This window comes from Indicator indicator, chromosome 29 (assembly GCF_027791375.1).
Source record: "Indicator indicator isolate 239-I01 chromosome 29, UM_Iind_1.1, whole genome shotgun sequence".
Lineage (NCBI taxonomy): Eukaryota > Metazoa > Chordata > Aves > Piciformes > Indicatoridae > Indicator > Indicator indicator.
Window position 1 is genome coordinate 9765362 of NC_072038.1, and position 12763 is coordinate 9778124.

Here is a 12763-nt window from a genome sequence, read left to right on the forward strand (position 1 = left end):
CACTTTAACCAGAAGTTTACAAATCCTGGGGCCAGCACGATCATTTTCACATTTTTCACATTCTTTCACATTTTCACGCCTGCCTGGAGAGCAAAGCAGCAGCCAGAGCCCAGAAAAACCTGGTGCCCTTTGAAGCACACCCAGCTGTGCTGAGCTGTCCCCTGCCAACACCCAGAGTGTCACAGCTCTGATCTCCTGCCCAAACCCACGGCGGCGACCCTGCTCTGCTGCTGGAAGTCCAGCAGGCATCCCCCTCCCAGCTGTGAGGAGCCAGGAGATAAGGAAACATCAGAAATGAACAATTCAAACTGGGATGGGTACCCAGTGCTATCCCAGGACCATTCTGGGGGCTCCCAGCATCAACCCTCACACCGGGCTGAGGGAAACTGAGGCAGGCAAGCAGAGGTGGTTGCTCAGGCTGGGTGCTGACCAAGTGACACAGGATGGGGAGGTGTCAAAGAATCATAGAATCCCTTCAGATGGAAAAGGCCTTTAAGATCATTGAGCCCAACCATTCTCTGACTCTGCCAAGTCTGGTGCTAACCCATGTCCCTCAGCACCACATCTCTGCAGCTTTTAAACTCCTCCAGAGATGGTGATTCAGCCACCTCCCTAGGGAGCCTATTTTAGTATTTGAGAACCCTTTCAGTGAAGAAGTTTCTTCCAACACCCAACCTCAACCTCCCCTGGTGCAACTCGAGGCCATTTCCTCTCATCCCCACAGTGTGGCTCATGGTGTTGATCCTGACCCCACCAGGGGATGCCCAGCCACATCCTGGAGGGGATGGATGGTGTCACATCCCAGCAGGACTGAGGAAAAAAATCCATGTTTTGTTTGCAAGTTAACCACATACAGATTTTATTTTTGACTTGAGCACAGCCAAGGGTGGCAGGTGCCTCGTGTGGGGTTTGTCCACAGGGCAGAGGGTGCACAAGCTCTGTGTCTGCCCCGTTAGGCCTCCTCAATCCCAACATGTTTACCAGCAGAACTCCATTCCCGGTACAACTGTCCGGACAATGCTCTGAACAGAGTCAAGACTTTATTCCAGGAAGAGGTTTTTCTACTGGAATAGTTTATTCTAGTTCCCCTAACAGAGTAAGCAGCATCGACAAAAACATACTTCTGCAGCTTGCCCAGGACTTCTGCCAGCTCCCAGGACAGGAGAATGTTTTTCACCCATCTAACTGCTGGGTCTTTCAGAGAAAACATTACACATGCCGAGCAGGGCTGGGCGAACCCCAGCAGAATAAATGAACTGGAAGTCCCTGACCCATCCGGCGGCAGAGAGCAGGGCCCCAGCTCCCTTTCTGCCTGCAGCCTGCCCTGTTTGCCAGCTCCAGCCTGATTTATGCCTACAGAGGGGATGTTTGCCCTCCTTCCCGACGCTTCACAGAGCACTCAGACACCAGCCACACACTTGGGCTGGGAGCAGTGCAGAAGTCCCCATGAAGATGGAGAAGCAGGGCTTGGTGCAAGCCACTGCCAGGCACCAGACAGATCCAAAATGGATGTGCTGGGGCAAAGTGTCCTGGCATGACACAGCCAGGTTCTAGCCAAGGCCAGGCTGCAGCAGGGGAAATGCCCTCAAAGGGGGCAAACCACGTGGAGGAAAAAGGACTTTATGGTGGAGCTGGGAAGCCTTGGGTTGAGGAGGCTGCTTTGTCCCTCTGATGGGGCCCCTTCAGCTCCCATGGTTCCCCAAAGCCTTATTGCACTTGGAAAGCCTGAAGGGAAGGAATGAGAAGGTGAAGCAGAGACAGATGCAAAGTACTGACAAGAAATACCAAGGAGTAAATCGCCTTTGGTTTTTTTTCATGCCAAAGATATTTGCATTCTTATTTCTCCCCTGGAGGCACGAACCTCTTTTGTTGTCCCACAACCACTTGCACTGTCACTGCCAGGAAGAATTACAGCTCAGAGAAGGGTGATCCATGCTCGAGGAGGAGCTTGTGTAACGGGACATCAGCTCCCTGAGACCAGACAAGTGTTGGCCCAGGATCCTTACCTCTGAAAGGCAGAACCCCTCGGAGGAAGGGGTTTCCTGTAGGACAGGGGGACATACACAGCACAGTCCTCATTGCACCCCATAGCTCAGCACATGGAGCTAAGCTTGTTTAGAATGGGACTGTGAAGGGTGAAGCTGCTGCAGCTTCCCTGCCAGGACCAGAGCCTCAGTGGCTTGCTGGAGACACTGGCTGTTGGACCAGCACTGCCATGAGAACTCAGCAGCAGCTTTCTCCAAATCACTAAGTAAAAGCAATGGATAATCTGCCTCATTTCTCAGAAGATTCCAGAATTCTGCCCCTGCTACCTGGTCTGGTCACCTCCCATTGTGACAAAAAACCCCAGAACACCAGGGAAGGGACTCCTGCCAAAGCAAACGCAGCAACCCTTGAGCCCTTGCCAGTGCCCCAGGTGAGGCACTGAAGGAACATTTCAACCTAAGCAGTTTTTCCAGGCGTAGGAACCTGAATGGCCAGGGTCCACTTTGACCCACCAAACTGTGCTGGGGTCCTGGACCAGCATGGGAGGGCAGGTGAGGAGGGGTCCAAACACTGCCCCGCTCTCAGCCCTCTGCAGACGAAGGTTGCTTGCCCACAAGTCCTGAGGTGCAGTCTGAGGCGCCAAAACTTCCCCACCAGCATCTGTCTGTACCTGGTGCATCGGGGCCAGTGCCAGGATGCAGCAGTAGTGGTGGCTGTGGCACAACCAGCCACTTAAATGCAGCACTGTCAGGTTTTTCCTCTTTTTTTACTGATTTTAGAGGTAAGTCTAAAGCAGCCATCGCTTTAGTTCCATCCTCATTAGCTGGGCACTGCTGGACAGGACCCCTGCCCTGTGCTCTCCATGGCAGATGTCTGACCCCCTGCTCCCTCCTCCAGGCATGCAGGTGGTGAGTCGTCCAGTTTGACTCACAAATTGCTGCTTTTGGAATTCCCAACATAAAGCAGACATTTTTCCCTAAAAATGCAACATGTGTCACTCACTCAGAGTGCTGGAGCATGGAGGGGACCAGCACATGATGGAATCCTCAGCAATGGTGTCTGGGACCTTGGTGTGTGCTCAGCCCCATCCCAGCTGCTCCAGTCCCAGATGGAATGGTGGCTGCCAACTCAGGCTGCAAGCCTGAACCCAGCACTGCATCCTGCTGCTGCAAGACCAGGAGGGAGGCAGGTGGCCAGATCCTGGCCTCGCTGCCCAAAGGGTCTCAAGGATGTGGGGAAGCCCTTTCCTCACATCCCAAACTGAACCAGCTCATCCCTTTCTCATGAGGAGATCAAGGTCTTCCTGCAAACCAAGGGCTCAAAACCTCAAAACCTCTGCACCAAAGGTGCACCAAAGGGGCCAGAAGTGATGCAATAGGGGGGGGAGTTGGGGGGGGTTGGGGGGGTGTGAAAGTGGTGGAAGGACCCCAAGTCCTGGGGGGGAGACCGCAAACCTGGAAGCATTTAAGACCAGGCTGGATGGAGCCTTGAGCAACCTGGTTTAGTTTTGAGCAACCTGGTCTAGAGGGAGGTGTCCCTGCCCATGGCTGGGGGCTTGGAACTAGATGACCTTTAAGGCCCCTTCCAACCCAACCTTTGTAATTCTATGAAACCCTTAATAAGGGGTGCTGCGAGGGCACTTCCCCACTTCTTTGCACCGGGTGCGTTTCTGCTGCCGTTGCTCTGCCCGGCGACCCCCAGCCCCCAGCGCCGTCCACGCAGCGCTCAGGCTGGGCCGAACCGGCAGAGACCTGCTGCTCCCGGCGCCGCTCTAGCCCCGGCCTCCCCCCACACCCGGAGGGGTTTTGGGCTTTCGGGGGTTTAGTCTTGATTCTGGGGGGCATTAGCCCAGCTCGCTCCAGCAGGTGCCGGCCCGGGCCCGGGGTATGTTGGGAGGAGTAGGGCGGTTAGAGGGGTTTGGGGTGGACTGATGCGGGGGGTAACCGGCAGCACCGCCCCTCCCCTCACACGCGGTGCCGGCGCCGGCGCTGGGGCGAGCCGGGCCCGGGCGCGCACATGGCGCTGCGGAGCCGCCGGCGGAGACCGGCTCCAGCCGGTATATAAAGGGCTGGGAGCGAGCGCAGAGCAGCCGCCGCCGCGGGCAGCGGGAGCAGCAGCGGCCAGGGGCCGGCGGGCAGTGGGGCCGCCCACCTCTTGCCGCCGCCCCGGGTCGGTTGCCCGCTTCGGTGGGTCGCCCGCCCGGTTGCCCACCCGCTTTGCCCCGGCCATGGGCAGCCCTTAAGCCCCGCAGCCACCAGCACCCAGCGCCGCCCGGTGAGTGGGCTCCGGAGCGGGGACTCCGGGGGAGGGAAAGTGGGAGGCTTTGTTTCCTATTTATTATTTTTTATTATTTTAAATTTTTCCTGCATTTTGGTCGTTATCCCCCCCACGCCTTTCCTTTTTTTTTTTTTTTTTTTCCCCGCATCTTTTTATTTTTAGCTGGCGGCCCCGGAGCCGGTGCGGCGGTGGCGATGCAGAAATCAGGTCTGAAATGTTGGGAAAGTGATGCAGGGGAAAAAAAAAAGGAGGAGAGGGGGGGCACGCTGGGCTCCGCAGCTCTGGCATTTTAATTTCCAATTTTTTTTTTCTTTCCTCCCCATCATAATTTCTTTTATTTTTTTAAAAAGGTACAGAATGTACGCCAGGGGTTACGATTTGGGGTTTTTTGTTGTTTTGGGTTTTTTGGGGGGGTTATTTCTGTTTCTAACTAACGTGCTTCCTCCTAATCTAATCCTTCTCCCCTCCACCACCACTCCATGCCTTGTGCAGTGACACAGGAATTCAGTGCAGCCCCTCCGCCTCTCCCTTGGGGGGGCTTATCCAACCACTTCCTACAAACTTTAGGCAAAGGCTTAGCCCCCACCTGGACATCCCCCACCGGTGGTCCTGCTCCCTACCCCTCGCCTAGCTCCGGGCATTCCCGGGGCGATGCTGGAGCCCACGCCTCGCTCCATCCCTCGGTAGAGCCCCCCCGGGAGCCGCGCACCAGCCTTGCCCCACCATGCAGCGTCATGGAGGGGAGGGGGTCAGTGGGGTGCTAAGACACCGCCAACCCCCCTGCCCCGCTTATAACACCTCTTGGGTGGGCCCCTGCAGCACCCACGCCAGACAGGCTCCCGTGGGGCCGCCCCCGGGTGGGCGCTGGTGCCGGTGGCACCGGGAACGCCATGGACTCGCCTGGCGCTCGGCGAGAAGTTCGTCGGTGGGATGGGAAGCCTTTGCCGGGGCCGTTCTGGGTTGTTCTTGCCGAGAAAGTCGGTGCCGATGGTCTGGAGTAGAAAATGGAGGAGGGAAATGCCGGCTGGCTGCCGGGGAGGAAACGCGTCGCCTGCAGAGCCGCAGGTTCATGCTGTGCCTGGGACACACCACGCGTGGGGCACCCAGGGACCGGGAGACAGCGGCACCCGGGGGGGCTGCCCACGGGCATCCCACTGTTGGCTCCCGGGGTGGGTGCTGGGGACAGACCCTGGGACTGTTTTCCCCTATCCTGTTCAGGTGTGGCCAGGAACAGGACAAAAATTGCCCCTGCACATCCACACCCCCCCCTATGAGTGACATGGAGCAGGGCTGAGGAAACACCACACACCCCTCTCCCACTGACCACACACCCCTCTCCCACTGTCTTACATGATTACCCCCTCCAGCCCCCTGGCAGCAGTCTCCTGCCCTGAGGGGTGGCAGTGACCCTGAGGACAGGAGCAGCACAGGAAGCTGGTGGCTTCTGGGGTGTGACTCCCCCGTGTTGCTAGGCTGCAGTGTGGTGGAATTTGGGGGCTTGGAGCAGCCATTCTGGGGCAGGGGCAGGTTCCTGAGGAGTTCCCCTCACCCTGAGTTTCTGGTAGGTTTAGGACACTGCAAGGTATGATGGTGAGGTGTGCCTGACCAACCCTGCAGCAGATGGGTGGCACTGAGGTGGCCCTGGCCAGGCATGGGGTGGGGGGAATGATGAGTGCTCCTGGGTGAGGGTTCCTGCAGCTCCACCAGCCCATGCTGGGTCCCACGGTGGATCTTTCGTGAACTGCATCCATCCACCCCCACACACTGAAATTCAGATGCCAGCTCCCGGGTGATGGGTTTTGCTGATGGGAACATTTTGCCTGGGTGCTGAGCAGAGAGATTCTGGTCTAGGGCTCAAAGGGCACCAGCAGAACCCAGCCCCACAGGCTGATAAAAGGAGAAACTTCAGCCCAACTCCTGCCTTCGATCCCTCAGCAGCAGAGGGACGGACGGGCTGGCAGTGGCTGGTGGATGTGAGAGCTGCCAGGCCCTGCCTCTTCCATCAAGGATCACCCTCGACTGACGCCCAGCTCCTTCTGCCACCCTGTTTTGCAGATCCAAAATGACTGTCAAAGCTGGAAAGATGCTGTGCGGCGCTCCCAACGTTTATACTGAAGTGCCTGATGGAGGATGGGGCTGGGCAGTTGCTTTTGCTTTCTTCTTTGTGGAAGCTCTAACGTATGGCATTTTAAAATCGTTTGGGGTCTTCTTCAACGATCTGATGGAAAGCTTTGATGAAACCAACAGCAGGATCTCCTGGATAGTATCCATATGTGTGTTTGTGCAGACCTTCACAGGTAAGAGGTGTGGGGCTTTGGCATGGGCACAAGGGACAGTCTTAGATCAATGGAATGGTTTGGGTTGGAAGGGACTTCAAAGATCATCGGGTTCCAATCCCCCCTGCCACAGGCAGGGACACTTCCCACCAGCCCAGGTTGCTCAACTCCCCATCCAACCTGGCCTTGGGAGGGGGCATCCACAGCCTCTCTGGGCAGCCTGTTCCAGTGTCTCAGCCCCCTTAGAGTAAAGAATTTCTTCCTAATCTGCAGTCTGAATCTGCCCTCCTGAAGCTTCAATCCATTGCCGCTCATCCTATCACAAGAAGCCTTTGTAAAAGTCATGCTGCTGACTCAGCATGTGAGGACCTGGTGCCTGTGATTTTAGTGTCTTTAATGGCTCTGTTAAAAATGACAGCCATAAAGCCTATGGGCTGTGTGCTCCTCAAGTGCCAAGAAATATCTTCTCTCAGCCCAGCAGTCCCTCTGAGCCCCAGCTCATGTCCTCCTATGTGGTCCAGGGACATGGTCCATGTTGCTGAGCCTGGCCTGGCTGTTCAGCTCTCATCAGCAAGAGGTGAAAATGAGTTTTGAAACCTAACTAATGAGAAGGATCGGAAGGAACTTGATCCTCACCAAGATCCACTGGGGTCTGTGGCTGTTGCCTTCAGCTGCCTCTTGCCTGTCCTAGCCTCCTCTGACTTTTTTTAGCACATCCTAAATGTTCAGAGTTGTGCAGCGCTCCAAGGATGGCTCTGCTGCATGAGGCCAGCTGGCTGGGGAGGTGGCATGTCACAGGGACCATGGTAGGGGTAGAGAAGAGGCTCTGAAGCAGGTGGTAGCTGGTGAATTTGCTGAGTTGGGTGTTGACCACAAGTTTCTTCCTCTCCTGCCCATCCAGCTCCTCTGTCAACAGTTCTCAGCAATCGCTTTGGTCACCGCTTGGTGGTGATGGCCGGAGGGGTGCTGATCAGCACCGGCATGGTCATCGCCTCCTTTGCCCGCAATGTTGTGGACATGTACGTCACCATCGGCCTCATCTCTGGTGAGTTCCATTCCTCTACCTGCTGAACACCTCACCTCCTGCAAGTGTGGTTCTGGCCAGAGCTTTTTATCCTCCTTGTGGCATGGGGAGTGCTTGAGAAATGCTGCTGCCCCTTCTGAGCTGACCTCTCACCCTCCTGCCAGAGGTGATGACCTGGGCTCAAGGCTTGGCTTCCTGGCCTGCCTCACCCTGAGGACCACCTCAAGACTTGGTCCTGCAGACCAAGTGCAGCTAAACTGATTGCTTCTGGGAATGCTGGGCCAATGAAAGCTGCTCACAGGGTTGAATCCTCTAACTTCTCCCACTTTTTTTTTTTTTCTGTTGGTTTTCCCTCTCTCCAGTCTGGCCTGGGTGTCCTGCTCATGTCCATGGCTGGGAGCTTGCTTTGCTTAGAGGAGAAACTGCTGCAGGCTCAAACCCTTTAAGCAGATGAGGTCCTCAAAGTGGACCCTGCTGTCTGTTGGGGAACAGAAGGCAGGTTTGGGAGGTTGGGTCTCTTGGTTTGTTGGGGTTTTGTTTTGTTTTGGGTTTTTTGAGGTTGTGGTTTGTTTTTTGTGGTATTTTTTTTTTCCTCCCTTCCAATCAACGAAAATAACATTTTGGTTTCCCCAATGATTTTTTTTTTCCAGGGTGACTTGCTGAGTTGGCCAAAATGCTACTGTAATCTCACCACTGGGAAAGCTGATTTAACGTGTTCTTGCAGCGGTGTTTCCCTCTCCTTTCCTTGTTGTTATGGCAATTTTTGGCATTTATTCACAGGCCTTGGGTACTGCCTCTCTTTCCTCCCGACTGTCACCATTCTGTCACAGTATTTTGACAAAAGACGATCGCTGGTCACAGCAGTGGCATCTACAGGGGAATGTTTTGCTGTCTTCTCCTTTGCACCAGGTACAGTGCCCAGATGTTCTGAGCTCATCACTACATGCCTGAAGCACAACACTGCTCCAACCCCTTCTCCCAAGCAAAAGGGAGCCAAAGGCCATCAATACCCAGTTGGTGCTCATAGACCTCCTTCACATGAGCTGCTTGAAGCCCATGGGTGGTTGCTCACATGCTTGTGGCACTTGTGCCCTGCAGGCAGGGTTACACATAGTCCCAGAGGCTGGTCTGATGCCTGAGCTCTCCCCAGCATCTCCTGCCAGAGCAGGACGTGCCTCGCTGATACGCAGCCCAACGGGTTCCCTATATAGATTTGGGAAGCTAAAAATAAGACTGAGAAACTTCAGCTATTTAAAACACAACTGCTCCTAAAGGTTAGTGAGCTTGTGCTCAGCACAGCCTCCTCCAACCTCCTGGGGACTTGTCCCCAGGCTGCATGGCCCTGTCACTACTCTGTCACCACCTGTGCTTCGCAGTTCAGGTGGTCTTCTGCTCTGCACACTTGCTTTCAGCTATTACCTGTTGCAAAGCTGCTCTGATTGCAGATGAAGGTTTGTCTTTAAGCAGTGACATGCACCTTTGAGTAGAGCTAAGAGACTTCCTCTAGTGGCTGGTTTCAGGGTGGGATCAGCTGAGAGAGGAAACTTCAGAGTTGAGTATGTTCTTACTCACTAAAAATAATGCCCCTTTTTTGTTCTTGTGCATCCCAAATTCACTGGGACCTCGAAAGTGGCTGCCTAGAGGTTAGCTTCTGCTAGCTAGATGTGAAATGCAACTTTTAGCTTGTCTGCTGCAGCTGGTGGCACGAATGTGGGTGCCAGAGGCCCTGGGCAGGATGGACCAGAAGGGGCCTCTGCAAGAGTTAAGGTGTTTGAGACCTTCCAGTGATGAGGCTCCAGTTTTTCTTCCCTAGCTGTAAATTCAAACAGCTCCTTGGTGTAGCTACAGGCTTTTTTTAGTTACTTTTTTCTCCTTCTGCCCTCTTCCCTCAGCAATTACTGCTCTGAAGGAGAAGATTGGCTGGAGGTATAGCCTCCTTTCTGTCGGGATGTTGCAGCTGAGCATTGTCATCTGCGGCTCGCTCCTGCGACCCATCATCATCAGGGAGCAAGAGGAGGAAGCAGTGAAAGCTCAGCCTCGGGAAGAGCCCACGGAGACAAAGTACATGCTTGAAAACGAGCAAACACGCACCTCAATAGAGTCCATAGACTCAGGAGTAGAAATAACTACCTCACCCAGCAATGTGCCTGGAAAAACCAAAGCAGAGCCGAAAAGTGAAGAACCAAAGGAACACGTACAGATGTTTGTTGAAACTGACAGCACCCCTCCAGAACCAAAAACCAAACTCCTGGACTTCTCTGTGATGAAAGACTCTAGTTTTATCTGTTATGCATTCTTTGGCCTGTTTGCTACCCTGGGCTTCTTTGCTCCTTCCCTTTACATCATTCCCTTGAGCCTCAGCCTCGGCATCAGCAAAGACCACTCTGCCTACATCCTGTCAGCCATGGCGATCGCGGAGGTCTTCGGAAGGGTCTCGGCTGGTTGGGTGCTCAACAAGAAACCCATCCGCAAGATCTACATCGAGCTCATCTGCGTCGTTCTGCTGTCTGTAGCGCTGTTTGCCTTCCCTTTTGCCTCTGAGTTCTGGGGCTTGATGACATGTAGCATATTCTTTGGGTTCATGCTGGGAACGGTAGCGGGCACACACATCCCCCTCCTGGCAGAAGATGATGTGGTTGGCATTGAGAAGATGTCTTCTGCAGCTGGAGTCTATGTCTTCATTCAAAGCATAGCTGGCTTGGCAGGACCACCCCTTGCAGGTAACCTTTTGTCTTTGGGTTGATTTTAATTTTTTTGGGGGTGTGTTTGGCAGCTGTTGGTGCTGATCTCTAGAAAGTGCTAATGGTGCCCCAAAAGCCCTGCAACTAGTACGAGGAAGCTCTCGGAGGCAGAAGCCTGCTGCATTGCAGCTCTGCAGAGTCCCACAGATGAGGCAGCCTCCACTGAGGAACCTTGGAGTGCAGGAAAACGCTGCAGTGTTACCCTGATCCTGTTAGAAACCCAAAACTGGCATCACTTCAGGCTCTGGCGAGCGGCAGGAGCAGATCGCTTCCACTGCGTGTTTCTGCCACGCACTGCAGAGAGCTGAAGTCTCCAGCACAAAAAACAGATGCTTGATGCATCTTGGGCTTAGTGTCCCTGCAGTGCCCAAAGGCTTCTGACTTACCTGGAGACAACAAATGTGTACCCCTGGAATGTTTTACTTAAAGGCTTAACTTCTGTTTGCCATTGAGCGTCTTCTGACTGCAGATAAAATGATGCAGTGGGACCTGGATTAGAGATCCTCTGGAGGGACAGACAAGGGAGAAGGGGGAATCCTTTGTGGCTAATGGCTGTGAATGTGTTTTCTGTAGGTGTCTTAGTGGATACAACACAGAAATACAGCTCAGCCTTCTACTCCTGTGCTGCTGGCACGGTCCTGGGTGCTGTGTTCCTGTCCCTGGTGAGACCCTGCAAGGTTGGGCTGTGCCAGCAGCGGCAGCAGCAGCAGCAGGGCACAGAGGAGAGCACAGCAGTGGCTGTGGCAGTACCAGACTTGCCAGATGATTTTATTGAAATGGATATTGGGAAAGCAGAAAATTCAGGAAAAGCCTCTGACAGTGCCCCATAAAAAGCCTGCTGCTCCTCCTCCACCACCTACCACAGTCAGCATAAGGCTGCAGGAAACATCAGCTCTGCTCCACGTTTTAAAACCAGCATTCTGAAGGGAATGTGAAATTTTAAATGTGAACAGCTGCCAACAACTTTTTTTTTAATTATTATTACTAGAAAACTTTTTTTTTTAAACCAACAATGGAAAGCTCCATAGAAAATACAGATAGCCACACAAGAATAACATCTGCCTAGCATGAAGATGTGATGCACACTCCTGCTATCCTGATAACAACCATAGGTAAAGGCTCAACTGATCCCAGAAGAGGAACTGACAACACCCAGCAGCAGAAGCAGCTCAGCCTCTGACTGTCCTCACCCATCCCCTGCCACAAATTCCACCCAGCCAATAAACTGATGATACAAGCTGGAGATGAGCATTTCCTACAACACCAGTAGCCAACTGCATCTTCTTCAGGAAGAACAATGGACTCATGTTTTAGATTTGAGGAGGAGGTTAGGCTAGGCAAGGTAGCTGACTTAAACCATTGCTAATTTTCTTCTAATTAACTTGAATGTCACAAATGCTGGGAAATTGGAGGCTCAGTATGTTTATGGCCAGTTAGTACTGCACATATTCCATAAAGATAATTTTTCTTCTCCTGATTTGGTATGCTTAGAACTGTTCTCTCTTGATAGATCTGATGTACTGTTTCTAATTTAACTAGTATTTATTAATTTATTCTTAAGCTTGGTAAAGGAGGTTAGCTTAAAAGAACTGGAGAGGAAAAATCATCTTTTTGCATAACGAAAAGCTGACTTTCTAACATCAATGTCTCTACCACCTATCTCGTATTGCTATCTTATGAAATTGTTGGGAAACTTAACTCTTACAGCATAGAGTGTAGCTGTTTTTAATAGGTAGGTCTTAGATAACCCAATTGTTTTATTTTTAAAGGGGAAAAAAAAAGAAAACAAACCACAGCCAACAAACTAATAAACTACACATCCAGCATCTCTTTCCACAAGGCCTCAGCTGGTGTTGGTGGATTTAGCTCTGCTGCCACAACCAGCCCACCCTGCAGGGAGGATTTGGCCCAGTATGTCTTAATGTACCCAAACCCTTTTTTTTACAGGGGCAGAAGGAAATCTCTGCCATATCACCAAATGAATGTGGAACCCCTGCCACGTTACCCAGCCCTTCATCACTCTGCTCCTTGTATCTACCAGCTCTAGGGGCTCAGGGGGGCTGGTCAGAGCTGTAGCCTCTTCCCTGGCTGCTCTTGCTCCTCCAAAGTCAGCAGGAGGTTTGGGTTTGTTTTTTTTTTTTTTTTTTTTTTTTTTTGGTTTTTTTTTTTGCTGCTGACTTGGGTGAACCAGAGCCTGTGCACAGGGTTGAAGGCATGAAGGGAATGAAAGACAAGATACTGGCTGTTCATTTAGTCCTAACAGGAGCAATTCCTCCTCACAGGTGACACAAGCTTGCTTACCCCACCTATATGCATCTTAACGCCTCTAGGCAACTCAGGGGGACAACTAACAAGTCTGTTCTGGTTTGGGGAGGGGGAAGAAAAAAAACAACAAAACAAACAACAGAACCCCAATCCCAAACCAACATTTCTGTGTATTTAAGTGGAAGTGGCATCAT

The 12763-nt window shown here is 52.8% G+C and overlaps 1 protein-coding gene across 1 annotated transcript; it reads left to right on the forward strand.

Moving 5' to 3' along the window:
* The first annotated feature begins 4025 nt into the window (after nt 1-4025).
* On the forward strand, nt 4026-11134 carry SLC16A6 (solute carrier family 16 member 6). The gene is made up of 6 exons (XM_054394085.1): nt 4026-4042; nt 6319-6560; nt 7441-7584; nt 8344-8472; nt 9456-10283; nt 10878-11134. Exons 2-6 carry the CDS (start codon nt 6326-6328, stop codon nt 11132-11134), a joined length of 1593 nt encoding a protein of 530 aa, XP_054250060.1. The 5' UTR covers nt 4026-4042; nt 6319-6325.
* Nucleotides 11135-12763: the final 1629 nt, after the last annotated feature.

Excerpts from the sequence above, each read along its gene's own strand:
- SLC16A6 (XM_054394085.1), top strand. The coding sequence starts at position 6,326 with ATGACTGTCAAAGCTGGAAAGATGCTGTGCGGCGCTCCCAACGTTTAT. Across the intron at positions 7,585-8,343 it reads CACCATCGGCCTCATCTCTG|GCCTTGGGTACTGCCTCTCT; the intron begins GTGAGTTCCATT and ends ATTTATTCACAG. Across the intron at positions 8,473-9,455 it reads TGTCTTCTCCTTTGCACCAG|CAATTACTGCTCTGAAGGAG; the intron begins GTACAGTGCCCA and ends CTCTTCCCTCAG.